Source organism: Phacochoerus africanus, chromosome 2 (genome assembly GCF_016906955.1).
Source record: "Phacochoerus africanus isolate WHEZ1 chromosome 2, ROS_Pafr_v1, whole genome shotgun sequence".
Taxonomy (NCBI): Eukaryota; Metazoa; Chordata; class Mammalia; order Artiodactyla; family Suidae; genus Phacochoerus; species Phacochoerus africanus.
The window spans coordinates 117,544,331-117,572,245 of NC_062545.1; the positions used below are offsets into that span (position 1 = coordinate 117,544,331).

General features: G+C 35.9%; 1 protein-coding gene across 8 annotated transcripts in view; it reads right to left on the bottom strand.

Moving 5' to 3' along the window:
- TEX9 (testis expressed 9) overlaps positions 1-27,915 on the bottom strand; it is a 302,725-nt gene that overhangs the window by 117,985 nt on the left and 156,825 nt on the right. For all 8 annotated transcript variants that reach the window (XM_047766284.1, XM_047766282.1, XM_047766283.1 and 5 more), the window contains one exon: positions 18,178-18,312. In XM_047766284.1, the coding sequence (XP_047622240.1) occupies positions 18,178-18,312 (135 nt within the window). The remainder of the gene's footprint in view (positions 1-18,177; positions 18,313-27,915) is intronic.

Here is a 27,915-nt window from a genome sequence, read left to right on the forward strand (position 1 = left end):
TTATGAGAGTTCCCTTATACATAACTAGTTGCTTCTCCCTTGGGGCTCTTAATATTCTCTTTGTTTTTAATTTTTGCTATTTTAACTATAATGGATCTTGGTGTGGACCTCTTTGGGCTGCTCTTATTTGGGACTCTCTGTTCTTCCTGGACCTGGATATCTGTTTCTTTTCCCATGTTTGGTATGCCTCTATCTGTCTCCTTTCTCCTTCTGAGGCCTCTATAATGTGAATATTATCATGCTTGATGTTTTCCAAGTGATGTCTTAAAATTGCATTCATTTTTTAAAATTCTGGTTTCTTTTTTCTCTTCAACATGGGTGATTTACACTACTATGACTTTCAGTTTACTGATCCATTCCTATTATCCAATCTAATCTTGATTCCTTCTAGTGTTTTTTTGTTACTCCATTTTTAGCTCTGTTTGGTTCTTTATGTTTTCTAACTCCTTGTTAAAATTCTGTGTTCACCCATTCTTCTTCCTAGTATGGAGCATTTTTATGGTCATTACTGTGAACAGTTTATTGGGCATGTTGCTCATCTCTAGGGTTTTTACAATATGTTCAAACTTAAGACATCATCAACTTAAAACAATCACCTGTATATGTTGCTGTATATCTCATGATACCCACAAGCTAAAAATCTCTAATAGATACACACACACAAAGATAAAGGAATCCAAATATAGCATTAAGATAGCCATCACAAGTGAAAAGAGGAAAGGAACAATGAAGAACTATAAACACATCTCCAAAACAATTTTTAAAATGGCAATAAGTAAACACTTATCAATAAGTACTTTAAGTGGAAGTGTACTTAATGTTCCAATCAAAAGACAATGAGTGGCTGTCTGGCTGGATACAAAACCAAGATCTATATACATGCTGCCTACAAAAGATTCACTTCAGATCTAAATACAAATAGATTGAAACTGAGGGGATAGAAAACAAAGTCTGTAACAAGAGATAAAGAAGGACATTAAATAATGATAAAAGGATTGATGCAAGAATATATAACACTTGTAAATAACTTATGCACACAAACTGGAACACTTAAACACATATAGCAAATACTACCAAATATAAATAAAGATATTAACAGTAACACAATAGTAGGGGGCTTTAACACCCCACTTACATAAATAGGCAGATCATCGAGACAGAAAATCAATACAGAAACATAGGCCTTAAACATATTAGATCAGATATACTTAATAGATATAGAGAAAACATCCCATCCAAAAGCAGCATAATACACACACATTTTTTTCAAGGGCACATGGAACATTCTCCAGAATAGATCACATACTAAGCCACAAAACAAGTTTTAATATATTTTAGAAAATTTATATCATACTAAACTTCTCTGACCACAACTCTATGAGAGTAGAAATCAACTATTAAAAAAAAAAAACTTGCATGGAGGCTAAACAATATGCTACTGAACAACAAATGAGTCATGGAAGAAATCAAGGAGGAAATTAAAAAAAAAAAGATATGGAGACAAAAGCAAAAACACAATGATCCAGAATCTTTGGGATGCAGCAAAAGCAGTTCCAAAAAGAAAGTTTATAATGATATAGGCCTACCTCAGAAAACAAGAAAAGTCTCAAAATATCTAACCTCACACTTAAATGGATTAGAAGAACAAACAAACCTAAAGTTAGTGGAAGGAAATTAGAGAAGAAATGAGTGAAATAGAGAAGAGAGGACAGAAAAAGAAGCAAGGAAAGAAAGGAGGAAGGGGGGATGGATCAAAGGAAGTAAAAGCTGCTTCTTTGAAAAGATACACAAAACTGATAAACTTGTAGCCAGACTTATCAAGAAAAAAAAGAGTGGGGCCAAATAATCAGAAATGAAGTTAAAATCAACACAGAAACACAAAGGATCATAAGAGATTACTCTGAATAATTACCAATAAAATGGACAACCTAGAAGAAATGAAAAAATCCCTAGAAATGTACAATCTCCCAAGACTGAATCAGGAAGAAACATGAAATAAGAACAGACTCCAATTACCACTAAGAGAAAATAATAAAAAATATTCTCCCTCCAAACAAAAGTCCAAGACCAAATGGCTTCACAGATGAATTATACCAAATACTTAAAGAAGTGTTAATGCTTATCCTTCTCAAACTATTCCAAAAAATTGAAGAGAAAGGAATGCTTCCTAAGTCATTCTTCAAGAGCAGCATCATGCTGATATCAAAACCAAATAAATATACCACAAAAATAAGAAAATTACAGGTATCACTTATGAACATAGATGCAAAAATCCTCAACAAAATATTAGCAAATTGAACAATACATTAAAAATATCATACACCATGATCAAGTGGTATTTATCCTAGGGAGGTAAGAATGGCTCAATATCTACAAATGAATAAATGTCATATATCACATTTATTAATGAATGAAAGAAAAACATCACAGGATTACCTCAATAGACACAGAAAAATCATTTGACAAAAATTAACATTCATGATAAAAACTCTAACAAATTAAATTTAGAAGGAATGTACCTTAATTAAAAAAAAAGGCAACATATGTCAAGCACACAGTTAAAATCATACTCAGTTGTCAATCACTGAAAGCTTTTCCTCTAAGGTCAGGGACCAGACAAGTGCCCACTCCAACCAATCCTACTTAACATAGTACTAGAAATCCCAGCCAGAGAAATTAAGCAAGAAATATGAAATGCATCAGAATGGGAAAGGAAGAAGCAAAATTGTCTCTATTTGCAGGTGATATGATTTTATACATATAAAATTTATAGAGTCCATCCCCAAACTGTCAGTTCTCATCAACAAATTCAGTAAAGGTGTAGGATACAAAATTAGCATTAAATAGAGTTTCTGTACACTAACAACAAATTATCTGAAAAAGAAAACAATCCTATTTATAATTACATCAAGTAAAATAAATTTAATGAATGATGTGAAAGACTTATATACTGAAAACTTTAAGACATTGATGAAAGAAATCAAAGAAAGCACAAATAAATGGAAAGGTATTCTATGTTCATAGATTGGAAGAATTAATGTTTTTACATGTCATTACCACCAAATCCACCTATAGATGCATTTCCTATCAAGATTCTAATGGCAATTTTAACAAAATTAGAGAGAAAAACCTGAATTTATATGGAATTACAAAAGGCCTCAAATAGCCAAAACAATACTGAGAAAGAACAAAGTGGAAGGCATCATACTTCCTGATTTCAAGCTACATTATAAAGCTACAGAAATCAAAATAGTATGGTACTGGCATAAAATCAGCAACAGAGACCAATGGAACAGATACAAGAGCCCAGAAACAAACCCAAACATGTACCATCAACTAATATTTGACAAAGGAGCCAAGAATACTTAGTGGGAAAAGGAAAATCTCCTTATTAATGGTTCTGGGAAAATCTGATAGCACGTTGTAAAAGAATGAAACTAATCCTATATTACCACTCACAAAAATGAACTCAAAATGGAGTAAAAATTTACATGTAAGACTAGAAACTATAAAAATCCTAGAAGAAAACATGGGAAAAAGCTCCATGACATATGTCTTGGCAATGATTTTTTTTGAACATGACACTTAAATCACTGCTACAAAATGATAAACAAGTAGGACTATGTCAAACCAAAAATCTTTTGCACAACAAACGATCAACAAAGTAAAAAGGCAATCCACAGAATGTGAAAAAAAAAATCTATCTGAAGGGGTTAATATCCAAAATATATATAAAGAATTGATACAACTCAACAATACTCAATTTAAAAATGAGAAAAGGATGTCAAGAGACAATTTTCTTTCTTTTTTCTTTTTTGTCCTTTTTGTCTTTTCTAGGGCCACACCTGCAGCATATGGAGGTTCCCAGGCTAGGAGTCAAATCGGAGCTATAGCCACTGGCCTACACCAGAGCCCCAGAAACATAGTATCCGAGCCACATGTGTGACCTACACCACAGCTCACGGCAATGCTGGATCCTTAGCCCACTGAGCGAGGCCAGGGATCAAACCTGCAACCTCATGGTTGTTAGGTTTGTTAACCACTGAGCCATGATGGAAACTCCCGACAATTTTTCAAAGAAGATTTACAAATTCCCAACAGGTACATGAAATGGTGCTCAACAACACTCTTATCCTTAGGGAAATGCAAAGTAAAATCACAATGAGATAACACCTCACAACTGTATGAATGTCTATTATAAAAAAGACCAGAGCTAACAAGTGATGGTAAGGATGTGGAGAAAGGGGGAACAACTTGTGTACTGTTGGGAGTATTGTACACTGGTATGGCCACCATGGAAAACAGTTTGGAGGTACCTCAAAACATTAAAAATAGAAATACCATATATCCAGAAGTGGAACTGGATATATACCCCAAAGAAATGAAATATACCCCAAAGAAATGAAAACACTGTGTCAAAGAAATATCTGCAACCCAATGTTCACAATAGTATTGTTTACAGTAGCTAAGATATAGAAACAACCTAAAAGTCCAATGACATTCCAGTGTGGTGTATACACACACACACTGGAATGTTATTTAGCCATAAAAAAGGAAATCCTGCATTTGCAACATCATGGATGGGCCTTGAGGGCATTATGGTAAGTGAAATTAAGTCAGATAGAGAAAGACAAATACCATATGATCTCACTTATATGTAGAATCTAAAACAACAATAACAAAACCCACAGAAAAAACAAACTCACAGAAAGGGAGATGAGATTTGTGGTTACCAGGGGCAGGCAGTGATGGGAGGAGGGAATTGGATGAAAGTGGTCAAAATGTGTAAACTTCCTTCCATAAAATAAAATAGTACTAGGTATGTAATATACAACTTGATGACCAGAGTTAACACTGTTATATGACAGATTTGAAAGTTTTTAAGAGTACAGCCTGAGAGTTCTCATCACCAGGAAAAAAAAAAAAAAAAACAGTGTATGTATCTGTATGTGATGAATATATACATGATGAATATATATGTTCATGATGTGTATATATACACGTGTATATATCATATATATGATGAATATTAACTAAACTTATTATAATTATTTCACAAAATAAGTCAAATCATCATGCTATGTACACCTTAAACTTATGAGTCATAATTATACACTTAAAGAATCACTATAAAACTTAAATGTCAATTATATCTCAATAAAACTTTAAAGAAAGTTATCAAGATGGCAAATAAGCATATGAATACACTCAACATCACTAGTGCAAATTAAAACCGTAATATGAGATACTACTAGGCACCTATTAGAACAGCTAAAATATAAAAAACTGACCATGTTAACTTTTGGTGAGGATATGAAACAGCTGCAAATTTCATACAGTGCAGGTGAAAATGTAAATTTCATACAGTGCAGGTGAAAATGTAAATTGGTACAATCATTTTAGAAAACAATTTGGTAACTGAGCATACATGTAAAATACAACCCATAAAATTGACACCTAGGTATTTACTCAAGAGAAATGAAAACACATGTTCACACAAAGACATATATGAATGTTCATGAAGGCTTAATTGTAATAGCCAAAAAGTGAAAACAACCCTTGTGTTCATCAATAGGTGGTATAATTTGGAATATTTATACCATGTGTAAAATTATCATTGTCACATGCAAATAATGGGAAAGAAGCTCAAAATATTTGCATTGAGTGAAAGAAATCACATTTTAAAAAATATGAAAAAATAAATAAAAAATATGAAATTCTAGAAAATGCAAACAAGTTATCTGGAGATACAGGGGTTGGGAGAAGGGCATGATTTTAAAGGGGCACAAAGAAAATTTTGGGGGCGATATATTTATTATTTGTATTATGATTTTTATATAGGTATACACATAGTCACAAGTCATCAAATTTTACACTTTACATATGTGTGGGATTATTCTATGTCAATTATACCAAAATAAATATGAAAAATAGAAATAAAATATGTGCATTTAAAGATATACGAATTTAAAAAATTTTAAGACACAGCAGAAGTATCATTTTGAGGGCAATATTGGTTTTAAATGTGTTAGAAAAGAAAGTTGAAAAATCAACAACCTAATAAGCCTTCAATTTCAGAAAGTGAAAAGAGCGAATTAAAAAGCAAAGCAAAGAGACAGAATTATGTTAAAGAGAATTCAGGGAAGATAGAAAGCAAACAATAGGAAAAAAACCCCACAAATTTGAAAAGATTAACTGATAACTGGTTAGCAAGATTGAGTAAGGGAACAAAAAAACAACTTGCAATGTGGGTGAATCTCAACTTTATGCCTGTCACAAAAGAGTACATTCTATGCAATTTCATATGAAATTCAAGAACAAGAATATCAGAACCAGTGAGATCTTTAAGAGGAGGATAGAGTACTTGGAAAGGGAATACAGGGAACTTTTTAGGGATGATGAAAATATTCTATATATTGACAGAAGTGGTGATTACACAGATGTCTAAGAGCCCCAACTCACTAAATTACAGATATAAAATATATGAATTTTATTGTATGTAAGTTAATTCAATTTAAAAAAATCCACCCATCTCTCTTTGTCCCTCCTGTTCTACCCTCTAGCTTAGCTTCTTAAAAAATTATACACATCCACTGTCTCCCACTCCTCACCTGCATTCATTTTTCATCCTCCTTGAATTTAACTTCCCTATCACTCTACCAAACATTGATGACCAAGGTCACTTCTGTGCTGTTAAATCCAGCAAAGTTTTTTCGGTTCCCCAAGAACCTGACCTCTCAGTAGTAGTCAACATTGTTGATCATTTGTTCCAAAATACAGAAATTCTTCAAGGCTCAACTCTAGGCCCTGGCTTTTCTCTTTTCCTTACTCTATCCTATCTTCCTAGGGAACACGAATGGCTTCTTCTACTATCACTGTGCAGACTTCTCGCTTAGATCTTGACATCTACCCTTGGATTTCTCAGAATACTCAAAACTCAACATGTTCTAAAGCAACTCAATCTTCTGCCCCAAACCTATTCCATTGTTTTTTATTTCAGTGAAAGGTATTCTAGTTCTGAAAACGAGAAGTCAAAATATCCTTCCTTAAGCTTCCCTTTCTCACAATCCTATATCCAATCCATCACCACATCCTAGTGATTCTTTCTCTTAGATGTATTTTTTGATACTTGGTTTCTTTCCATTGCTATCACCCTCAGTTTAGTTCAAGCTACATCATTATCTCTCACACTGCTACTCTCAAGCAATCTACTGCATCCATTTGGGCCCCCTTCCAATCAATTCTCCACAAACAAAGAAATAACAAGCAAATACAGCTGGCCCTCTATATTCCCAAAGTTAATCAAGGGTGGGTTCAATCAAGTGCTGATGAAAAAATATTCTGGGGGAAAAAATTCCAGAAAGTTCCAAAAAGCAAAACTTGAATTTTCCACATGCCAGCAACTATTTACATGGCATTTATTTATTCTGTGCATTTTTAAAAGTTTTATTGAAGTACAGTTGATTTACAATGTTGTGATAATTTCTGCTGTACAACAAACTGATTCAGTTACACATCCACTGTTTTTCAGATTCTTTTCCCATTTAGATTATCACAGAATACTGGGTAGAGTTCCCTGTGCTACATATACATCAGGTCCCTGTTGGCATTTATACTATATTAGGTGTTACATGTAATCTAGAGATGATTTAAAGTATACAAGAGAATATGTGTAGCTTACATGCAAATATTACACCATTTTATATAAGAGACTTGAGCACCTTTGGACATCAAGGAACAACTGTACTTTCCCGATGCATGTCTGGCTATGGCATAGTCTCCTGTCATCTTATTCAAAATAACTATGCAGTGGCTTTGCACTGCTCTTTGGATAAAATCTTTAATACTTAACATGACCTAAAGGACCTGGATGGCTTGGCCTCTATGTTTAAAGCCTCATTCTGCAACATTCCTTTCACATCCACCCCTGCCTTTCATTATGTTGTCTTTCTTGTCCCAGAGCTATTTTTACATACCATTCTTTCTAACACCCCTGGTACATATCTCCTATATGTTTTCAGATCTTAACTTAGAATTACATTTTTAAAAATGCACTCTCTGGCCTGGTTACCTGCTCAAAGCACCATATACACATTTATCACAGATGCACCTTAGTTTGCTCAATGTGTTATCTAAATACCATCCAACTTCTCCACTATAAGGTACATAACTACAATGGCCACATTATTTTTTTTATCACCTTTATATCTCCAGCCTCTAGTAAAGATCTGACAGGTACATAGAAGGCCCTCATAAATATTTCTAAATGAATTAATGAAGAATTAGAAATGATCCATCCCTAAGTGAAGTAACATGTACTTGGTAACACATTTTAAATGAACTTCAAACAACCATCTAATCAAATGTGCAGTTAAACCATAACACAGTTGTCTTTCATCATTTATCTCTTCAGTACTTTGCAGAGGCAATTATTATGTTCCAGGCACTGAAGCACAGCAGTGAATAAGGCAGGGTTCCTGCACTCATGCAGCACCGGACTTAAGTTGACTGACTTTTCATTTCAGAAGTTACTCTAAACTGGTTTACTTGTTTCCTAATTGCTGTGCAAAATAAGTTTGTTATTTAAAAAAAAAAATCTTCAACTTTCTGATGACTATGAGACAATCGTGTTCTATTTTATGGAAATTTTACTATTTCTTAAACACATAAACCAGAATAATTTTACTTGCCTACCTAACTATAATATGTCTAATCAGAATGAGAAGCAAGGTACAAAGAATTAAAATAGAAAAAAATGTAACTGCTCACAAAAGAAAAACTTACATAAAGATTAGACTCCAAGGAAAATCTTGTTGCATATCTTGAAAATATTCCTCAAACTTAGAAACAGGGCCAAATAATTAAAAAATCAAAAACTTAAGACACATATTTCTTTAGAAATCTGAAAAAAATTTATATTTAAGAATTCTGATCTCAAAATGTCTACTTGTTAGTAAGTATATACACAAAAAATGTCATCCCATTGTGTTTAAATCAATCACTACAATGCAGACCTGGAGTCAGAAGCTGGTCTTGAACACATCAAAGTTGTTTCTACAGTATTGATGGCTTTGAACTATTATTCACCTATCAAGTCTTCATTACTTGAATTTGCAAAATGGCTGCTAGAATAGGAGAGTCATCTGTTGTTATAGTAACAAGTTTTTCTTTCTACTTCTTTAATGAATGTGCTAAAATAGAAATTATATCTGTAACCACAGTTAGCAAATACTAACACACACATGATTATTCCATTTTATTTTCTTCAAAAATCCCTTTAAAATGCACCAAAATTGGAAATAATACTCCAATAACATAATTACTGTCAAGTTTGTAAAGCTGATTTCCTAACTTGTTCATTAAATACCTTCTATTAATAAATCCCTGTCATCATGCTATTATTGATAGTTCTTGAAGGTGAAAATAGTATGATCTATCTTAAAGAAGATACTTTATAACTCTTTTGTCACTGTAATATGTTTGCCTCTGTTAAAAATGTTGGGGAGTTCCTGCTGTGGTGCAGTGGATTAAGAACATGACTGGAGTGGCTCAGGTCACTACAGAGGCATGGGTTTGATTCCCAACCTAGTACAGTGGGTTAAGAGATCCAGTGTTGCTGCAGTTGCAGCATAGGTCTCAGCTATGGCTCAGATTCAGTCCCTGGCTTGGGAACTTCCATATGCTGTGGGTACAGCCATAAAAAAAAAATGTTGGAGGACTTACTAAAATCAATTTTGTTCTATGTCCTATTAAGTGTTACTAATTTAATCTAAAATGTATCATCTGTGTATGTAATGAGGGTGGCTCCTAAATTTACTATCCAAGGCAATGTTAAATAATTTAGTATTGTACTAAAGGGGAGATTCCGATAAAGCATCATTTTCAGGCTTACAAAAAACCAAAAACTAACAGCCAGCATTTATAGAAAAGGCTTTCACGTACATTGATATATAAGCCTTCATTTAGTCAAATGATATTTTAGGAACTTAATGTCAACTCTATGCCAATCGTTGGCTAGATGCTAGGAACACAATGATGATCCCTACAATAACTATGTAAGTGGTTATCAAATGTAATCTCAGGATCAGTAACATCAAAGGACACAAGATGGCAGAGTAGGAGGACCTTCAGTTCACCTCCTCTCACAAGCACACCAAAATCACAACTAACTGCTGAATGACCACCAAAAAAAAGACTGGAATCTATCAAAAGAAGATACTCTATATTCAAAGACATAAAGAAGAAACTATGAGGAGTTCCTGTTGTGGCTCAGCAGGTTAAGGACCTGACATTATCTCTATGAAGATGTGGGTTCAATCCCTGGTGTTGCTAAGTGGATTAAGGATCCAGTGTTACTGCAAGCTGTGGCATAGGTCACAGATATGGCTCAGATCTGGTGTTGCTATACCTATGGCATAGGCTGTGGCTGTAGCTGATTTGAACCCTGGCCTGGGAACTTCCATATGCTGCAGGTGCAGCCATTAAAAGAAAAAAGAAAAACATGTGATGATGGGAGGGGTGCACTTGTGATATAACCAAATCCTGTATCACCCAAGTGGGTGATCCACAAACTGGACAATTATATTGCAGAAGTTCTCCAACAGGAGTGAGAGCTCTGAGCTCCATGCAAGACTCCCCAGCTTAGGGATCCTGAATTAGGAGTAGGATGCCCAGATTATTTGCTTTGAAGGCCAGCAAGGCTCAACTTCAGGGGCTCTACTGGACTGGGGAATAAAGAGACTCCACTCTTGGAGGGTGCACACAAGGTCCTGCATGTGGTAGATCCCAAGGCAAAAGCCTGTGCCAGACATACCTGCTAGTCTTGTAGGGTCTCCTGAAGAGGTTTGGGGGCTGTGGCTCTCTTTAGGGTCATTAAAATTGGTGGTGGACATAGCAGAGACCTATGTGAATCTAGCTGGAGGCAGATACTTTGGGTCCTTGTGACCAAGACTTAGCCCTATCCAGTAGCCTGTGAGCTCTAGTTCTATGATGCATCAGGCCAAAAAACCAACAGGGTGGGAATACAGCCCCACCCATGATAATACAAGATGCCTAAAGACTTGAGCCCAAAGCCACCTCTAGACATGTCCCTTGAAACTGCCCTGCCCACCAGAGGGCAAAGACCCAGCTCCACCCATCAGTGGGCAGCCATGAGTCCCTCCCACTAGGAAGCTTGCTCATGCCTCTAGACCAGCCTCACCCGCCAGGAGCAGACACCAGAAACCAAAGAACTACAACCCTGCAGCCTGCAGAACTGAGTCTGCAAAAACAGGACAGAATCTACCCTGAGGCCAGCTGGTTCCTGGCCCTTGGGTGACAAGAGGGGAGTGTACTCCTGGGACACACAGGACATCCCCTACAGAGGGAAACTTATACAAGGTCAAGAAATATAACTAAGCTACTACATACATAAAATATAAATAGAAATTTAAACAAAATGAGAAGGCAAAGGAATATGTTCCAGATGAAGGAAAAAGATAAAACTCCAGAAGAAACCAAGTGAAGTGAAGATAGCCAATCTACCTGAGAAAGAGCTCTGAGTAATGATTGTGAAGATGACTGAAGAACTTGGGAAAAGAATGGATGCAGAGTGAGAAGCTATAAGAAGTTTTTAGCGAAGAGAAAATATAAAGAACAACCAAAAAGAGTTGAAGAAAACCATAACTGAAATGAAAAATACACTAGAAGAAATCAATAGCAGAATAAATAAGGCAGAAGAACAAATCCATGAGCTGGAAGACAGTTATGTGGAAATCACTGCCATGGGACAGAATACAGAACAAATAATGAAAAGAAATGAGGACTATTTAAGAGAACTTTGGGATAAAATCAAATGCACCAATAGTCACATGATAGGGGTCCCAGAAGGAGAAGAAAGCACCTGAAAAAGTATGGGAAGAGGTAATAGCTGAAAACTTCCCTAATATGGGAAGGGGAAGAGTCACCCAAATCCAGGAAGTGGAGAGAGTCCCATTACAGTATAAATCCAAGGAGGAAAATACCAAGTCACAGTAATAAAACAGAGAAAAATTAAAGACAAAGAGAAAATATTAAAAACAACAAGATAAAAGCAACAAAAAACATACAAGAGAATCCCCACAAGACTATCACCTGATTTCTCAACAGAAACTCTGCAGGCCAGGAGGTATTGGCATGATATATATAAAGTAATGAAAGGGGAAAACCTACAACCAAGAATACCCTACTTGGAAAGGCTCTCATTCAGATTTCATGGAGAAATCAAAAGCTTTACAGACAAGCAAAATCTAAAAGAATTCAGCACCACGAAACCAGCTGTACAACAAATGCTAAAGGAAATTCTCTACACGGAAAAGAAAAAGCCACAACTAAAACCAAGAAAATTATGAAATGGGGAAGCTCACTGGTAAATCAAACATACAGTAAAAGCAGGAAATCACCCACACATAAATATATCAAAACCAATAACTGTGAGAGAAGGGTTAGAGTAGGAGAGTTCAAGTGCAGGATATTTGAAATGCATTTGAAATTAAGATAACAGCAACTTAAAACAATCATGTGTTTGTGTGTACAGACTGCTATATCAAAACCTCATGGTAACTGCAAACAAAAAAAACCCATAATAGATACACACACAAAAAGAAAAAGGAATCCAAACACAACACTAAAGATAGTCATCGAATCACAAGAGAACAAAAAAGGAAGGGAAGAAAAAAGACCTACAAAAACAAATCTAAAAACAACGAACAAAGTGGTAATAAGAACATATATCAACAATTACCCTAAATGTAAATGGACTAAAACCTCCAACCAAAAGACACAGACTGGATGAATGGATACAATAACAAGACCCATATATATGTTGTCCAATTACATCAAAGGATATGTCCAGTCAGAAAATCGATAAGGACACACAGGATTTAAATGACACATGAGACCACATGGACTTAAATAATACACATAGAATATTCTACCCAAAAGCAACAGAAAACACATTTTTTCCAGTGCACATGGAATATTCTCCAGGATAGATCACATACTGGGTCACAAAGCAAGCCTTAGTCAACTTAAGAAAACTTAAATCTTAAAAATCATCTTTTCTGATCACAATGCTATGAGATTAGAAATCAACTACCTAGAAGAAAAAACTGCAAAAAAAAAAAAACCCTACTTAAAGGCTAGAAAATATGCTACTGAACAACCAATGGATTACTGAAGAAATCAAGAGGAAATCAAAAAATATCTGGATACAAATGAAAATGAAAACACAATGATCCAAAACCTATAGAACACAACAAAAGCAATTCTAAAAGGGAAGTTTAGGATGTGAGGGCCATCTGGCTGCAATATCTGTCACCCCATTGATCGCCAGATTGGCTGATCTGGCTGGTGAGGTGGGTGTCTCCTTCCTCCCTCTCCACCCCATGTGTATCTCTCCAGAAGCTGCTTGCTGGAAGAGAATGACCTTCCCCAATAGAGGAGGACCATTCTTCAGATAAGGGTCCATAAGTAGCTGCACTCCCCTGGTAGAAGCTCCAAGTAAACACTCAAGGTCCACTTGTAGGAGAACGCAGGATAGCAGTCAAGCTTCTAAGACCACAGACATATCTAAATGAGTCATTGTATGTGACAGTCTGCCTTTCTTTAAAAATAAATAACTGGAGTTCCCATGTGGCTCAGCAGAAACGAACATGATGAGTATCCGTGATGATGCGGGTTTGATCCTTGGCCTTGCTCTGTGGGTTAAGGATCTGGTGTTGCCATGAGCTGTGGTGTAGGTCATGGATGCAGCTTAGATCTGGCATTGCTGTGGTTGTGGTGTAGGCTGGCAGCTATGGCTCCAATTCAACCCCTAGCCTGGGAACTTTCATAAGCCACAGGTGCAGCCCCCCCAAAAAAAAATAAAAATAAAAAAACAAATAACTAAAATAAAAAGGGAAGTTTAGAGCAATATAAGCTTACCTCAGGAAACAAGAAAAATCTCAAATAAATAAACCAACTTGACATTTACAACAGCTAGAGAAAGAACAAACAAAAACCCAAAGTGATTAGAAGGAAAGAAATCATAAAGATCAGAGCAGAAATAAATGAGAGAGAGATGAAGAAAACAATAGAAAGGTTCAATGAAACTAAAAGCTGGTTCTTGGAAAAGATTAAACATAATTGATAAACCTTTAGCCAGACTCATCAAGAAAAAAGAGAGGGCCCAAATCAATCAAGTTATAAATGAAAAAGAAGTTAAAAATGATACCACTGAAATGCAGAAGACTACTTCAATGAACTATATGAGACTAAAACAGGCAAATATATGCAAATAAAACTGACAATCAAGAACAAATGGAAAATTATTAGAAAGGTGCAATTTCCCAATACTTTACCAGGAAGAAATAGAAAATATGAACAAATCAGTTGTTCAAAAATCGACTATACTAAAATTCAGTCAGTGATTTAAAAAATCCCAACAAACAAAAATCCAGGACCAGATGGTTTCACAGCAAATTCTATCAAATATTTAGAAAAGAGTTAACATCTTTAGCTTTCTAAGTCTATTCAGCAAGCATTGCTGGGAAACCTGGACAGCTGCATGCAAAGCAATGAAACTAGAACACACCCTCACACCATGCACAAAAATAAACTCCAAATGGCTGAAAGACTTAAATATACGACAGGACACCATCAAACTCCTAGAAGAAAACACAGGCAAAACACTCTCTGACATCAACCTCATGAATATTTTCTCAGGTCAGTCTCCCAAAGCAATAGAAATTAGAGCAAAAATAAACCCATGGGACCTCATCAAACTGAAAAGCTTTTGCACAGCAAAGGAAACCCAAAAGAAAACAAAAAGACAGCTTTCAGAATGGGAGAAAATAGTTTCAAATGATGCAACCGACAAGGGCTTAATCTCTAGAATATATAAACAACTTATACAACCCAACAGCAAAAAAGCCAATCAATCAATGGGAAAATGGGCAAAAGACCTGAATAGACATTTCTCCAAAGAAGATATCAGATGGCCAGCAAACACATGAAAAAATGCCCAACATCACTGATTATAAGAGAAATGCAAATCAAAACTACCATGAGATACCACCTCACACCAGTCAGAATGGCCATCATTAATAAATCCACAAATAACAAGTGCTGGAGGGGGTGTGGAGAAAAGGGAACCCTCCTGCACTGCTGGTGGGAATGTAAACTGGTTCAGCCACTATGGAGAACAGTTTGGAGATACCTAAGAAATCTATACATAGAACTTCCATATGACCCTGCAATCCCACTCCTGGGCATATATCCGGACAAAACTCTACTTAAAAGAGACACATGCACCCACATGTTCATTGCAGCACTATTCACAAGATCCAGGACATGGAAACAACCCACATGTCCATCGACAGATGATTGGATTCGAAAGATGTGGTATATATACACAATGGAATACTACTCAGCCAAAAAAAGAACAAAATAATGCCATTTGCAGCAACATGGATGGAACTAGAGAATCTCATACTGAGTGAAATGAGCCAGAAAAGACAAAGACAAATACCATATGATATCACTTATAACTGGAATCTAATATCCAGCACAAATGAACATCTCCTCAGAAAAGAAAATCATGGACTTGGAGAAAAGACTTGTGGCTGCCTGATGGGAGGGGGAGGGAGTGGGAGGGATTGGGAGCTTGGGCTTATCAGACACAACTTAGAATAGATTTACAAGGAGATCCTACTGAATAGCATTGAGAACTATGTCCAGACACTCATGTTGCAACAGAACAAAGGGTGGGGAAAAAAATGTAATTGTAATGTATACATGTAAGGATAACTTGATCCCCTTGCTGTACAGTGGGAAAATAAAAAAAAAAAATCTTTAGCTTTCTAAAACCATTATAAAAAATTATAGAGGAAGGGATGTTTCTAAACTCATTCTATGAGGCCACCATCACCCTGATACCAAAACTGACAAAGATACAACAAAAAGGAGAAAATTACAGGCCAATATCACTGATGAACATAGATGCAAAAATCTTCAACAAAATAGAAAGTGAACTGAATTCAATAATATGTTATAAGAATCACTACACCATGATTAAGTGGGATTTATCCCAGAGATACAGGGATTTTTTTAATATCTGTAAATCAATCAGTATGATACACATTAATAAACTGAATAATAAAAAATACATTGATCATCTCAATAGATGCAGAAAAAGCCTCTGACAAAATTCAACACACATTTATGATTAAAAACTCTCCAGCATGTGGGCATAGAGGAAACATAACATAATAAAGGGCAAATATTGCAAACCTACATTTAACATCATACTCAATGGTGAAAAACTCCAAGTATTTCCTCTGACATCAGAAACTAGACAAGGATGTCCACTCTTGCCACTTTTATTCAACATAGTTTTGGAAGTCCTAGCCATGGCAATCAGAGAAGAAAAAGAAATACATGGAATCCAAATTGGAAAAGAAGTCAAACTGGCACTGTTTGCAGATGATACCATACATAGAAAATCATAAAGACACTATCAGAAAACTACTATAGCTCATCAATTAATTTGGTATGGCAGCTGGATAAAAAATTAACACACAGAAAGCTGTTACATTCCTATACACTAACAATGAAAGATCAGAAAGAGAAATTAAGGAAACCATCCCATTTATCATCACATCAAAAAGAATACCTAGGAATAAACCTAGCTGCAGTTCCCATTGTGGCTCAGCAGTTAATGAACTCAACTAGTACCCATGAGGATGAGGGTTCGATCCGTGGCCTCATTCAATAGGTTAAGGATCCGGTGTTGCCATGAGCTGTGGTGGAGGTCACAGTTGTGGCTGGGATCTGCATTGCTGTGGCTGTGGTGTAGGACAGTGGCTACAGCTCCAATTCAGCCTCTAGCCTGGGAACTTCCATATGCCACAGGTGCTCTAGAAAAGAAAAACAAAACAAAACAAAACAAAAAAACAAACACCTACATGAGGAGGCAAAAGACCTGTATTCCAAAAACTGTAACATGCCGACGGAAGAAATTGAAGATGACACAAACAGATGGAAACATACTATTTTCTTAGGTTGAAAGAATCAATATTGTCAAAATGACCATACCATCGGAAGCAATCTACAGATTCAATGCAATCCCTATCATATAACCGATGGCATTTTTCACAGAACTAGAAGAAAACATTTTTTAAATTTGTGTGGAAGGAAACACAAAGGACCCTGAATAGCCAAAGCAATAATGAGAAGAAAAACAGAGCTAGAATAATCAGGTTCCCTGACTTCAGGCTATACTAAAAGCTACAGTCATCAAAGCAGTATGGTACTGGCACAAAAACAGACAGACATACACACACATGCGCGCGTGCACACACACACACATTTTCGTAGGGGAAAGTAGGTTAGGGATAAATGAGAAGATTGAGCTAACATATACACACTATTCTATATAAAATAGGTAACCAACAAGGACCTATTGTATAGCACAGGGAACTAGACTCCATATTTTGTAGTAATCTATAAGGGTAAAGAATCTGGTATATATGCATAAAACTTAATCACTGTAATGTACACCTGAAACTAATATGACATGGTAAATAACTATACTTCGGAAAAAAATAAAAGAAATGGAAAAGAAAAAGAAAATGAATCAGTAGCATCAGCATCACCTGGGAACTTTAAAACTTCACATTCTAAGGTCTCATCTTAGATCTACTAATAAAATCTGGGACTGAGGAATTTATATTTTATTAAGCCCTCCAGGTGATTCTGATACATGCTGAAGTTTGAGAGCCATGACCCTATAAAATAGCCCCTGACATTACATATTGTAAAACTGAAGCTCAAAGAGGATATAACAGATTTGAGATATGAGACATTTTTTCACCATTTAATCCCAGAGATTAGAAAAGTGTCTGGTGTATAATGTGGGCATAAAATAAGGATTTGTTGGATTGAAAAAAATGAATGACTCCTCCAAAGAGCTGTGCTATCACCCAGTTTTGGCAATAGTCTAAGAAATATAATCCTAATTTATTGAAAATGTACATATTGCTAATGAGTATATTTCTTCTGAAAAGAAAAATGTTCACCATGACATCAGGAATTTTAATTTAAAAACTATTACTTTGATTCTTGAATAAAAGAGAAAGTTACCAAAGGTGACCACTACCAAACTATTCAGTTTTTCCATACCTTGTTGTTCTGCTTTAGTTTACTTAACTCCAGTTTATACTTTTCTGCTTCTTCTAGAGCTCTATTCAAGCGAACTTCCATGGCACTTTGACTTGTGGCAGCCTGTTTCTGCAGTCTTCTTTTATTTTCTAATTCCTATAAAATAAAAGAGATACAGAGAACACTTATAAGCATAAGTTCCCTCTATTATATTGCAAAATTTTCCATTTCAATATTCCTTGCTTTCTCCCAAATTTTATATACACACACACACACACACACACACACACAGAGCCAGAGAGGCCCAACACTGAGTGAGAGTCATCTCAGGGAATTCTCTGAATTGGTTTTAGGAAAATATATTCTTAAAGAGATAGTCACAAATTAGGTTTCAAATTACTTTTTGTTGGAATTTTCTGACTCTTTATTGACCCCAAGCTGTAATCTCCTACAGTTATTTTATAAGCAGCTTTTTATAACCATAGTTCTTCTCTTGGGAACCTCCCAAAACACCCATATAAGACATAAATTCTCTCAAAAATACTGCATTTGTGTAAACCTAATGAAATATAACATTTAAAAATATTTGCTAAACACAGAGCATTCTACATTAGCCATATAGGAAAATCCCAATTCTGAGCAAAAACAACAGATTTTATGGATATTTTCCACATCTTGATGTGGGTTTAGACCTGCATTTCTGCAGTCTAAGAGGTGCTGTTGCAGGGTCTACAAGACACACAGGAAGAAACATGAACATATAGCATACACTCCAAACTACATTACGATCTGGGACCATAATCTCACCCTCTGCCACAAATTTTACCTTCAGCTATATGAGCAGTAACTGCTCAGTTCTCTCCCCCAGAGCCAAGATGTTTCTTGCCTCTGATCCTTTGCTTATGTTCTTGCTTCAGCCCTGATATCTCCCTACCTCTCATTTTTACCTGGTTAACACCAGGAGAGTTAAACTCAGCTAGGGCTATATACCAGGGTTTTACCTTCTCCCAGAAGCCTTCCATCACTATCTTCCTCACTACCCTCCCAGACTGGAGTAAGTACCCTTTCTTCACACACATCACACTGCCTCCTTGTGTGGAACTGAAACTATCCATTTACTTCATTTCCCCCACAATAGTGTAAGCTCCTTGATGATACGAACCATTTAAATTTCAATATTCCCAGCACTTCAGCGGCAAATAAAAGGCACTGATGACAGGTTTGTTGAACAGAATTTTTGTAATACTAAACTCACACTTCTTTGCATGCCTTTCAATGCCTGGTACAGAGCATTATACAAAGTGGATACTCAATAAATATTGTGGAACTGAAATGATGCAGTTTAAAATACAGCTGCCTGTTTTCTTCTTTTATAATTTTTTTTCTCCTGGCTGTATCACTCACTATGTTTTATTTGAAAACTGATCTCCCTGGCTCTGAGTAATTAAGGGGGAAAATAAAACAAAATAAAACACATGCTGCTCTTCATGCAGGTTTCTAAACAAATCAAACTGAGTCTGGATACCATCTGCTCTCACCAGCCTTCTTCACAGCTTTGTGGGTGGTAGCTACACTATGAGCAGCCTGATTTCTCTCACTGTTCACATGGGAAAGGCAGAGATTCTCATTAGCTACCAAGGCCACAATTCTGCCTCATTTCAGCCTCTTAAGAATATGGAAATGATTCTTTACCCTTCTCTTTCTTGCCAGTAACTCTGTAACCTACTTCACAGAAAAATGAAAACCTTCATAAACCTGATGTCCCCCTACCCCTGAATCAATTCTGCCCCACTTCTTGGGAAAAGTGAAAAAGAAAAAGGATAGTTATAAGAATAGTAAAGAAGGAAATTAAGTTTTCCTCTATGGGTAAATCCACTAAAGAAAAGGATAACCTTATAAAAAACTTGAATACACTTCTGTTTTCAATCATACTCAAGTAGTTTTATCAAAGAGTAGACAAGATACCAATATCGTATCATTATTGAGTATTTTTAGGATGAGCACTCTCCCCTAAAGTAAATCTATTATTATCCCCTAAACTAAGAAGTTTACATCATTAGGAAAGAATTTATGAAAAACTCAAGTCCTGAATTCTACAATGGTTTTAAAAGAAAACGCTGGAGAGCTTAAAGAAAATTAAATCTAACCTTAAAACTCAAATACGGAGTTCCCATCATGGCTCAGTGGTTAATGAATCCAACTAGGAACCATGAGGTTGCAGGTTCGATGCCTGGCCTTGCTCAGTGGGTTAAGGATCTGGCATTGCAGTGAGCTGTGGTACAGGTTGCAGATACGGCTCAGATTCCACGATGCTGTGGCTCTGGTATAGGCCAGTGGCTACAGCTCCGATTAGACCCCTAGCCTGGGTACCTCCATGTGCCATGGGTGCAGCCCTAGAAAAGAAAAAGAAATAAATATATAAATATAAATATATATATATATATATATATATATATATACACACATATATATATATAAAACAACTCAAATGCTGTGAGACCTAAGATGGAATAATTTGTGATTCTCTCGTAATTTTTAAATCATTCATAAGGCACTGGAGACTGCGATAAAGAGGTCGCATCACTAACCACAGTACAAGACAAACGTAGTAAATGCTTTAAGATAACACAAACTGCCATAGCAATTGAGATGAGGAATAATCAGATGAGGACAAATAAGTGATCAGATAAGACTCTGGAAACAAGTGGCTGAGGTACAAAAAAGCATATACTTGGAGTGAGAAAACGTGCCAGCTATGGGAGATTCAGTTTCCACATATGAAATTGGGAGTAATAACACATATACCTAATAAGTTTTATTATTCAACACATTTATCCAGCACTTACTCCGTGCCAGGTACTACTCACATGATGGACACACGATAATTAACTGAAGTTCTCCTCTCATAAAGCTTGCAGTCTAGAGGGAGAGACAGATGATAAACACATACATACCCACTCATATGTAATATCTGGCAGTGATAAGGGCTATGAAGAAAAATAAAGGATAAGAGGACAGAGCAATAGGGGAAGAGCATAATTATTTAAGATATAGTGGTTAGAGGAAAGCTTCAAATCAGGGAATGAATTGTGATGTAAAGATCTGGAGGAAAGAACTATAGACAGGAAGAACAATGTAGACAAAGACCCTGAGGCAGGAATTCATTTAATATATTCAAAGATGACTGAGGTGATCAATGTGGCTTCATCTGGGTGACGCAGGCAATGTGAAGTCTTGAGATAGGACAAACAGACAGGATGAGCTTAGGTGGACCATTTGAACCCTGCCTGGAGTTTGGATTTTATTCTGAATGACATGGTATTCACTCCAGAGTTTTTAGTAAGGTGTGTGTGTGTTGACCTAATTTTTTTAAGGATTGCAGTTCACTCTTGAAAAACATGGGATTAAACTACCTGGGCCCACCTACACACAAAAATTTTTCAATAGGAGATACTACAATACACAATCAATCCACTGTGGGTTGTATCTGTGGATGTGGAACCATGGATATCAACTATGGAGGAACTAGGGATACAGAGGGCCAACTATAAATCATAGGGGGATTTTCAAGTGTTCAGAGGGTTGGCACTCTTAACCCCCAAGTTATTTAAGGGTCAACTGCACTTTAGCTACTGTGGCATTGCTATTTAGTGTTATATTGGTATTCCTATGTCAATTGAGGAGGTCACTGGAATAGTACAAGTGAAACACAGTAGCTTGGACTTGGGTAGAACTAATCAATTTTTGAGAAGCAGTGAACTACATGTATTTTGATGACAGAATTGGCAGGACTTGACAGACTGGATGATGGTATGGGGAAAGAGAAAGATCAAGATGACTTCTGGATTTTTGGCCTGAACAACTTGATGTCTGAAAGGAAGAAAAGGTGAAGCAGGTTTGCAGAGGGCAGGGAAGCGAGGGCTCCCTTTAGGACATAGGATGTTTAACACACCAGGTAGAAATACCAAGTGGGCAGCAAGATTTAAGAATCTGGAGCTCAAAGAAGGATCAGAGTAAGAAACACAAATGTGGGAGTGATCAACATGGGGACAGTATATAAAGCCATGGAAATGAATAAGGGCTTCTCAGAACTGTTTGCAGACAGAGAAGAGAGGCAAGGACTGAGGCTTGGGCCCTCCAACATGGAAAGGTCGTGAAAATGAGGAAGAAAGTCCTAAGTGGGATACTACAGAAGCCAAATCAATAGTGTTTCAAGGAGGGAGAAACCAAGTGTGTCAAATATTGCTAAGATATAAATTACAATGGGGAATAATACCTGACTAGAACTGGCAATGTGGATTCCTGGTGACCTTGTTAAGAAGAGTTTCAGAGGCGGAGTAGAGATGGAAGCCTAACTGCTATAGTTTCAAGAGAGAAGAGCAAATGAAGAATAGAGAAACAATTATTTTAAGTATATACAACTATTTTAAGAAGCTTTGTTATAAAGGAGAGCAATGATACAGGGCCAGAGGTAGATATGAGATCCAAGGAGGTTTTAAAAAATAAATATAAATAAATATATATGTGATTCTATGGCATATTTCTATGCTAATGCTGTAATTCCATGGACAGAATAAATCTAATTTTTTAAGAGAAAGAAAGTCAGAGTAATTGTAGGACCAAAGTCCTTGATTCAGAGTAAGAGAGATGGTATGGGTTTCAGTGAACAGTGTAGATCAGCTTTAAATAGAAAAGGTAGTAATCCACTGTAATGAGGGGAAAAGCAGAGTACATGGGTATAAAGGCCAAGAAGTTGACAGATTTAGTGACAGAATGAGGAAGAGTTATCTTTTGATTGTTTTTAGTAAAACAGGGAGAAAAGTCATGAACTAAGAATAGTTAAGGTTGGAAGAGGTAATGGAAACTTGAGGAAAAAAGACCAACTGTTTAATAATTACCCAGGAAAGTGGAAAGGGTACCGAATTCTCAGAAAGGAGAGGAAAATGGTGTTACATTTGATATTTGAAAATAAAATTAAACTAGGCTCAATCTAATTGGCTGTGTATATTAGTCCAGCCATAATTCACCACACATAAACAGGCAAGCAGAAGTGAGGAAATTAATTTTAATTATGGTCAGGTTTTGCCATGTACTACATTGGCAGGAAAATTAAGAATATATATAATAGATAATTAAATTGTGTATCCTGGACGCTAAGCTGGGGAAGAAGGGAATAAGAATACAGGGGAAGTGGTAGAGCTATGTAATAAAACATATGTAAATGAAAATATACAACTATTATATGATAGATATATGGTATTAACAAAGATATGCTTTAATATGATAGTTTTATAAGATACATATAGTCAAAAATGAAAAAAGCTTTCTTTGCAAGATAAGAAAATGACTTGAAAAAGGTGAGAAAATGATGGTGAGGAGCTTTACTATGAAAGCATTAAAGAACAAAGCAACTTTAGGAAATTACAAAGTTAAAGTCTACCTGACGCAAGATAGTAAGACAGCAGACTTTCCTTTAAAGGTGCATCACTAATGATAAAAATGTTCATATGGGAGTTCCCGTTGTGGTGCAGTGGTTAACGAACCTGACTAGGAACCATGAGGTTGCGGGTTCGATCCCTGCCCTTGCTCAGTGGGTTAACGACCCGGCGTTGCCGTGAGCTGTGGTGTGGGTTGCAGACATGGCTCGGATCCAGCGTTGCTGTGGCTCTGGCCTAGGCTGGTGGCTACAGCTCTGATTCAACTCCTAGCCTGGGAACCTCCATATGCCGCGAGAGCGGCCCAAGAAAATGGCAAAAAGACAAAAAAAAAAAAAAAGTTCATATGGGAGTTCTCGTCATGGCTCAGCAGTTAACAAACCCAACTAGTATCCATAAGGACATGGGTTTCATCCCTGGCCTCACTCAGTGGGTTAAGGATCCAGCATAGCCATGAGCTGTGGTGTAGATCACAGATGTGGCTCGGACCTGAGTTGCTGTGGCTGTGGCATAGGCCAGTAGCTACAGTTCTGATTCGACCCCTAGACTGAGAACCTCCACATGCTGTGGGTACAGCCCTAAAAACAAAAAACAAAAAAAACGAAAAAAAAAAAGTTCATATGACATGAACCATGACCACAGAAACTTGTGGACTACACCTACTGATTTTAACTTAACCAAAAACGAGAGAAGACAGAGATCAAGACTTCTGGCCATGGAGAAATAATAAATATCTAACATTTTAAAATGAACTATAAACAACTAGAAAAAAGGGATCGAAATATGTTCAATAACTGTCTAGAGATACTAGAAAACATTAGGATTGTGATTCCTGAGGAAACAAAAACAAATGAATCCTATAATCACCCCAGCATTCTGCTGAGAGGTAATATCCACACTGTGGGAGCAGGAAGGAGAAAATACAGAGTCCAGAGGTCCACTGAGCTGAGGAGACAGAATGAGTTGTAGGAGACTGAGGTATCTGGGAATTTGTATGAAGGTCCAAGTAAAGAGAAATTACATTAGGAAGGAGCTTCAGGAATATATTAGGAAATCCCTTGAATACACTGAGGACTAGGCCCTACCCACATACAGGGAAACTCAATAAGGCCAGACAAAGAAAAATTAGGGAGCTGTAACTAGAATAATTCCCACAGCTCACACAAGAAGGAAGACATCTGAGCTCTAACCAGCCTGAATAGACAGTCCTCAGTAATCATTTGGGGGCACTGGTAGAGATCCTGAAAGGGAATTCTCAGGTATACAGCTGAGTTATTCCTGAAGGCTAGTCTAGATGCACTCTAGCAAAACTTAAAAATAGACCTGAAAGGGATTAAACTGGCAAATAACTACCTGTCAAAACCCAACACTGTCTTCAAAAAGCACACTGAGCACAAATGCTCAACAATATAATATTCATAGTATCTAGCATATGGGGAGAAATCATTAACCAAGCTAAGAAGCAAGAAGATGTAACTGATATCCAGGAGAAAAAAAAAACAATCATTAGGAAAAAATCCATAAATGAGCAATATAATAGATCCAGTTAATAAGGTTTTCAAAAGAGTTATTTTAATTATATACAAGTATTTAAATCGAAACATTAATATAAGAAAATAAATTGAAGATATAAAAGAAAATCAAATAGAACTTCATAGATGAATACTCTTATCAAAGTGAACACTTCCCTGGTTAGGAATAGGGGCACATTAGACACTACAAGATTAATGACCTATTGAAGATGTAGCAATAGAAGATATCCAAATAAAGAATATAAGAAAAAAGGCTAAAAAGTGCTCATTGGTAATCTATTATCACTATTATCATTGCGATAATATAAAGTAACCTAACAGAAGTATGACTGAAGTTTCAGGCGGAGGAGGGAGGTAGAGAATACAGAAAAAATATTTGAAGAAATAATGGCCAAGATTTTCCAAATTTGATGAAAAATATAAATCCACAGATTCAAAAAGCTCAATAAACTTTAAGCAAAATAAATACACTCCTCACACAAAACTGAGAAAACACATCATTATGAAATTGCTGAAAACTGTTACCAAAAAGAATGCCTTAAGAGCAGAGAAAAAAAAAAGACACGTTACATACACAAGTAGAAAGAAAAGAATTACTGTGGACTTGTAATTAGAAAATACACAACATAGAAGACAATGGGATGACAACTTTAAAATAACAAAAGAAAACAAAAAGAAGAAAATGGTCAATTGATAATTCTATACCTAGTGAAAAATACCTTTCAAAAATTAAAGGGTTCGAACATACACATGTTTATAAAAAACTGGTGAAATATGAATAATGTCTGTGGACTGTACCAATGTCAGTTTTCTGATTTTGATACTGTACTATAATTATGTTAGACATTACCATTGAGGGAACCTGCATGAAGGGTATACAGGACTTCTGTTATATTTTTGCAACTTTGTGTGAATCTATAATCATTTTGAAATTAAGTTTTTGTATGAAAGGAGAAATTCAGTCTTTTTCAGAAAAACAAAATCGGAGAATTAGTGACTAGCAAGCTGGCACCACAAAAATTGAAAGGGTCCTTTTTTCAAGCACAAGTATGGAAAAACAGATCTGTAGAAGAAAGAATATAAGAAATGCAAATATCTTAATCTCTTTAAAATATAATTAATGGACTGCTTAAAGAAAAATATTCTGGGATGACATTTAAAAATACCAAAAAAAAAAAAAAACTCATGAAAAGATGCTCAACATCATTAATTATTAGAGAAATGCAAGTCAAAACTACAATGAGGTATGAGCTACACTAATCGGAATGGCTGTCATTAAAAAGTCTACAAACAATAAATGCTGGAGAAGGTGTGGAGAAAAGGGAGCCCTTTCATACTACTGGTGGGAACATAAATTGGTACAGCCACTATGGAGAACAGCATGGAGGTTCCTCAAAAAACTAAAATTAGAACTGCCGGAGTTTCCATCATGGTGCAGTGGTTAATGAATCTGACTATGAACCATGAGGTTGTGGGTTCAATATCTGCCTTGCTCAGTGGGTTAAGGATCTGGTGTTGCTGTTGCTGTGGTGTAGGTTGCAGACATGGCTCAGATCCTGCGTTGTTGTGCCTGTGGCATAGGCCAGCAGATGCAGCTCCAATTTGACCCCTCCATACGCCTGGGTGCAGCCCTAGAAAAGACAAAAAGAAAAAAAAAAAAAAGAACTGCCATCTGATCCCACTCCTGAGCCTGAGCACATATCTGGAGAAAACCATAATTCAAAAAGATACATGCACTCCAATATTCATTGTAGCACTATTTACAATAACCAAGACATGGAAGCAACCTAAATATCCATCAACAGAGGACTGGATAAAAAAGACGTGGTACATACATACAATAGAAAATTAATTAGCCATAAAAAAGAATGAAATAATGCCATTTGTACAACATGGATGGACCTAGAAATTATCATACTGAGCGAACTAAGTCAAAGACAAATAGCATATTAGATCACTAAAATATGTACTCTAATAAAAATGATACAAAAGAACTTATTCACAAAACAGAATCTGACTCAGAGATTTCTAAACCAAACTTACGGTTACCAAAGGGGAGATACTGGGGGGAGGGATAAATTGGGAGGTTGGGATTGAATACACACACTACTACATATAAGACTGATAAGTTATAAGGATCTACTGTATAGCACTGAGAAATCTACTCAGTATTCTATAATAACCTATGTGGGAAAGAATCTGAAAAGGAACGGATACATGTATATGTATAACTGATTCACTTTGCTGTGTACCTGAAACTAACAACATTGTAATGCAACCATACTCTAACAAAAGTTTTTACATAAAAATAAAAAATAAAAATAAAAAATGCATCACAACAAAGGAAGCAGATGGAATATACTAGATGAGGGAATTATATATGAAACAGTATACATGAGTTGAAGGTAGACTGTGATATGTTAAATATGCATATTGTAAACCTTAAATCTAAGACTATATATAGCTAATAGAGGAGAAAATGGAATACTAAAAATATTCAATTCAAAAAAAAAACAAGTAGCTAAGTACACCTAGGAAAAGTAGAAAACAAACAGAAAGATAGATTTAAATCCAAACATCAAAATCTGCATTAATGTAAATTGTCTGAACATTCCAATAAGAGACTATCACAGTGGATAAAGAAGAAAAAGCCAATTATATGGTGTCTATAACAAACCCATTTTCAGGATAAAGATATTACAAGTACAAGGATGAAAAAAGATATACCATGCAAATGTTAAGAATAAATTTGCAATTACAACACAAATATTAGACAATGTAGAGTTTGCAGC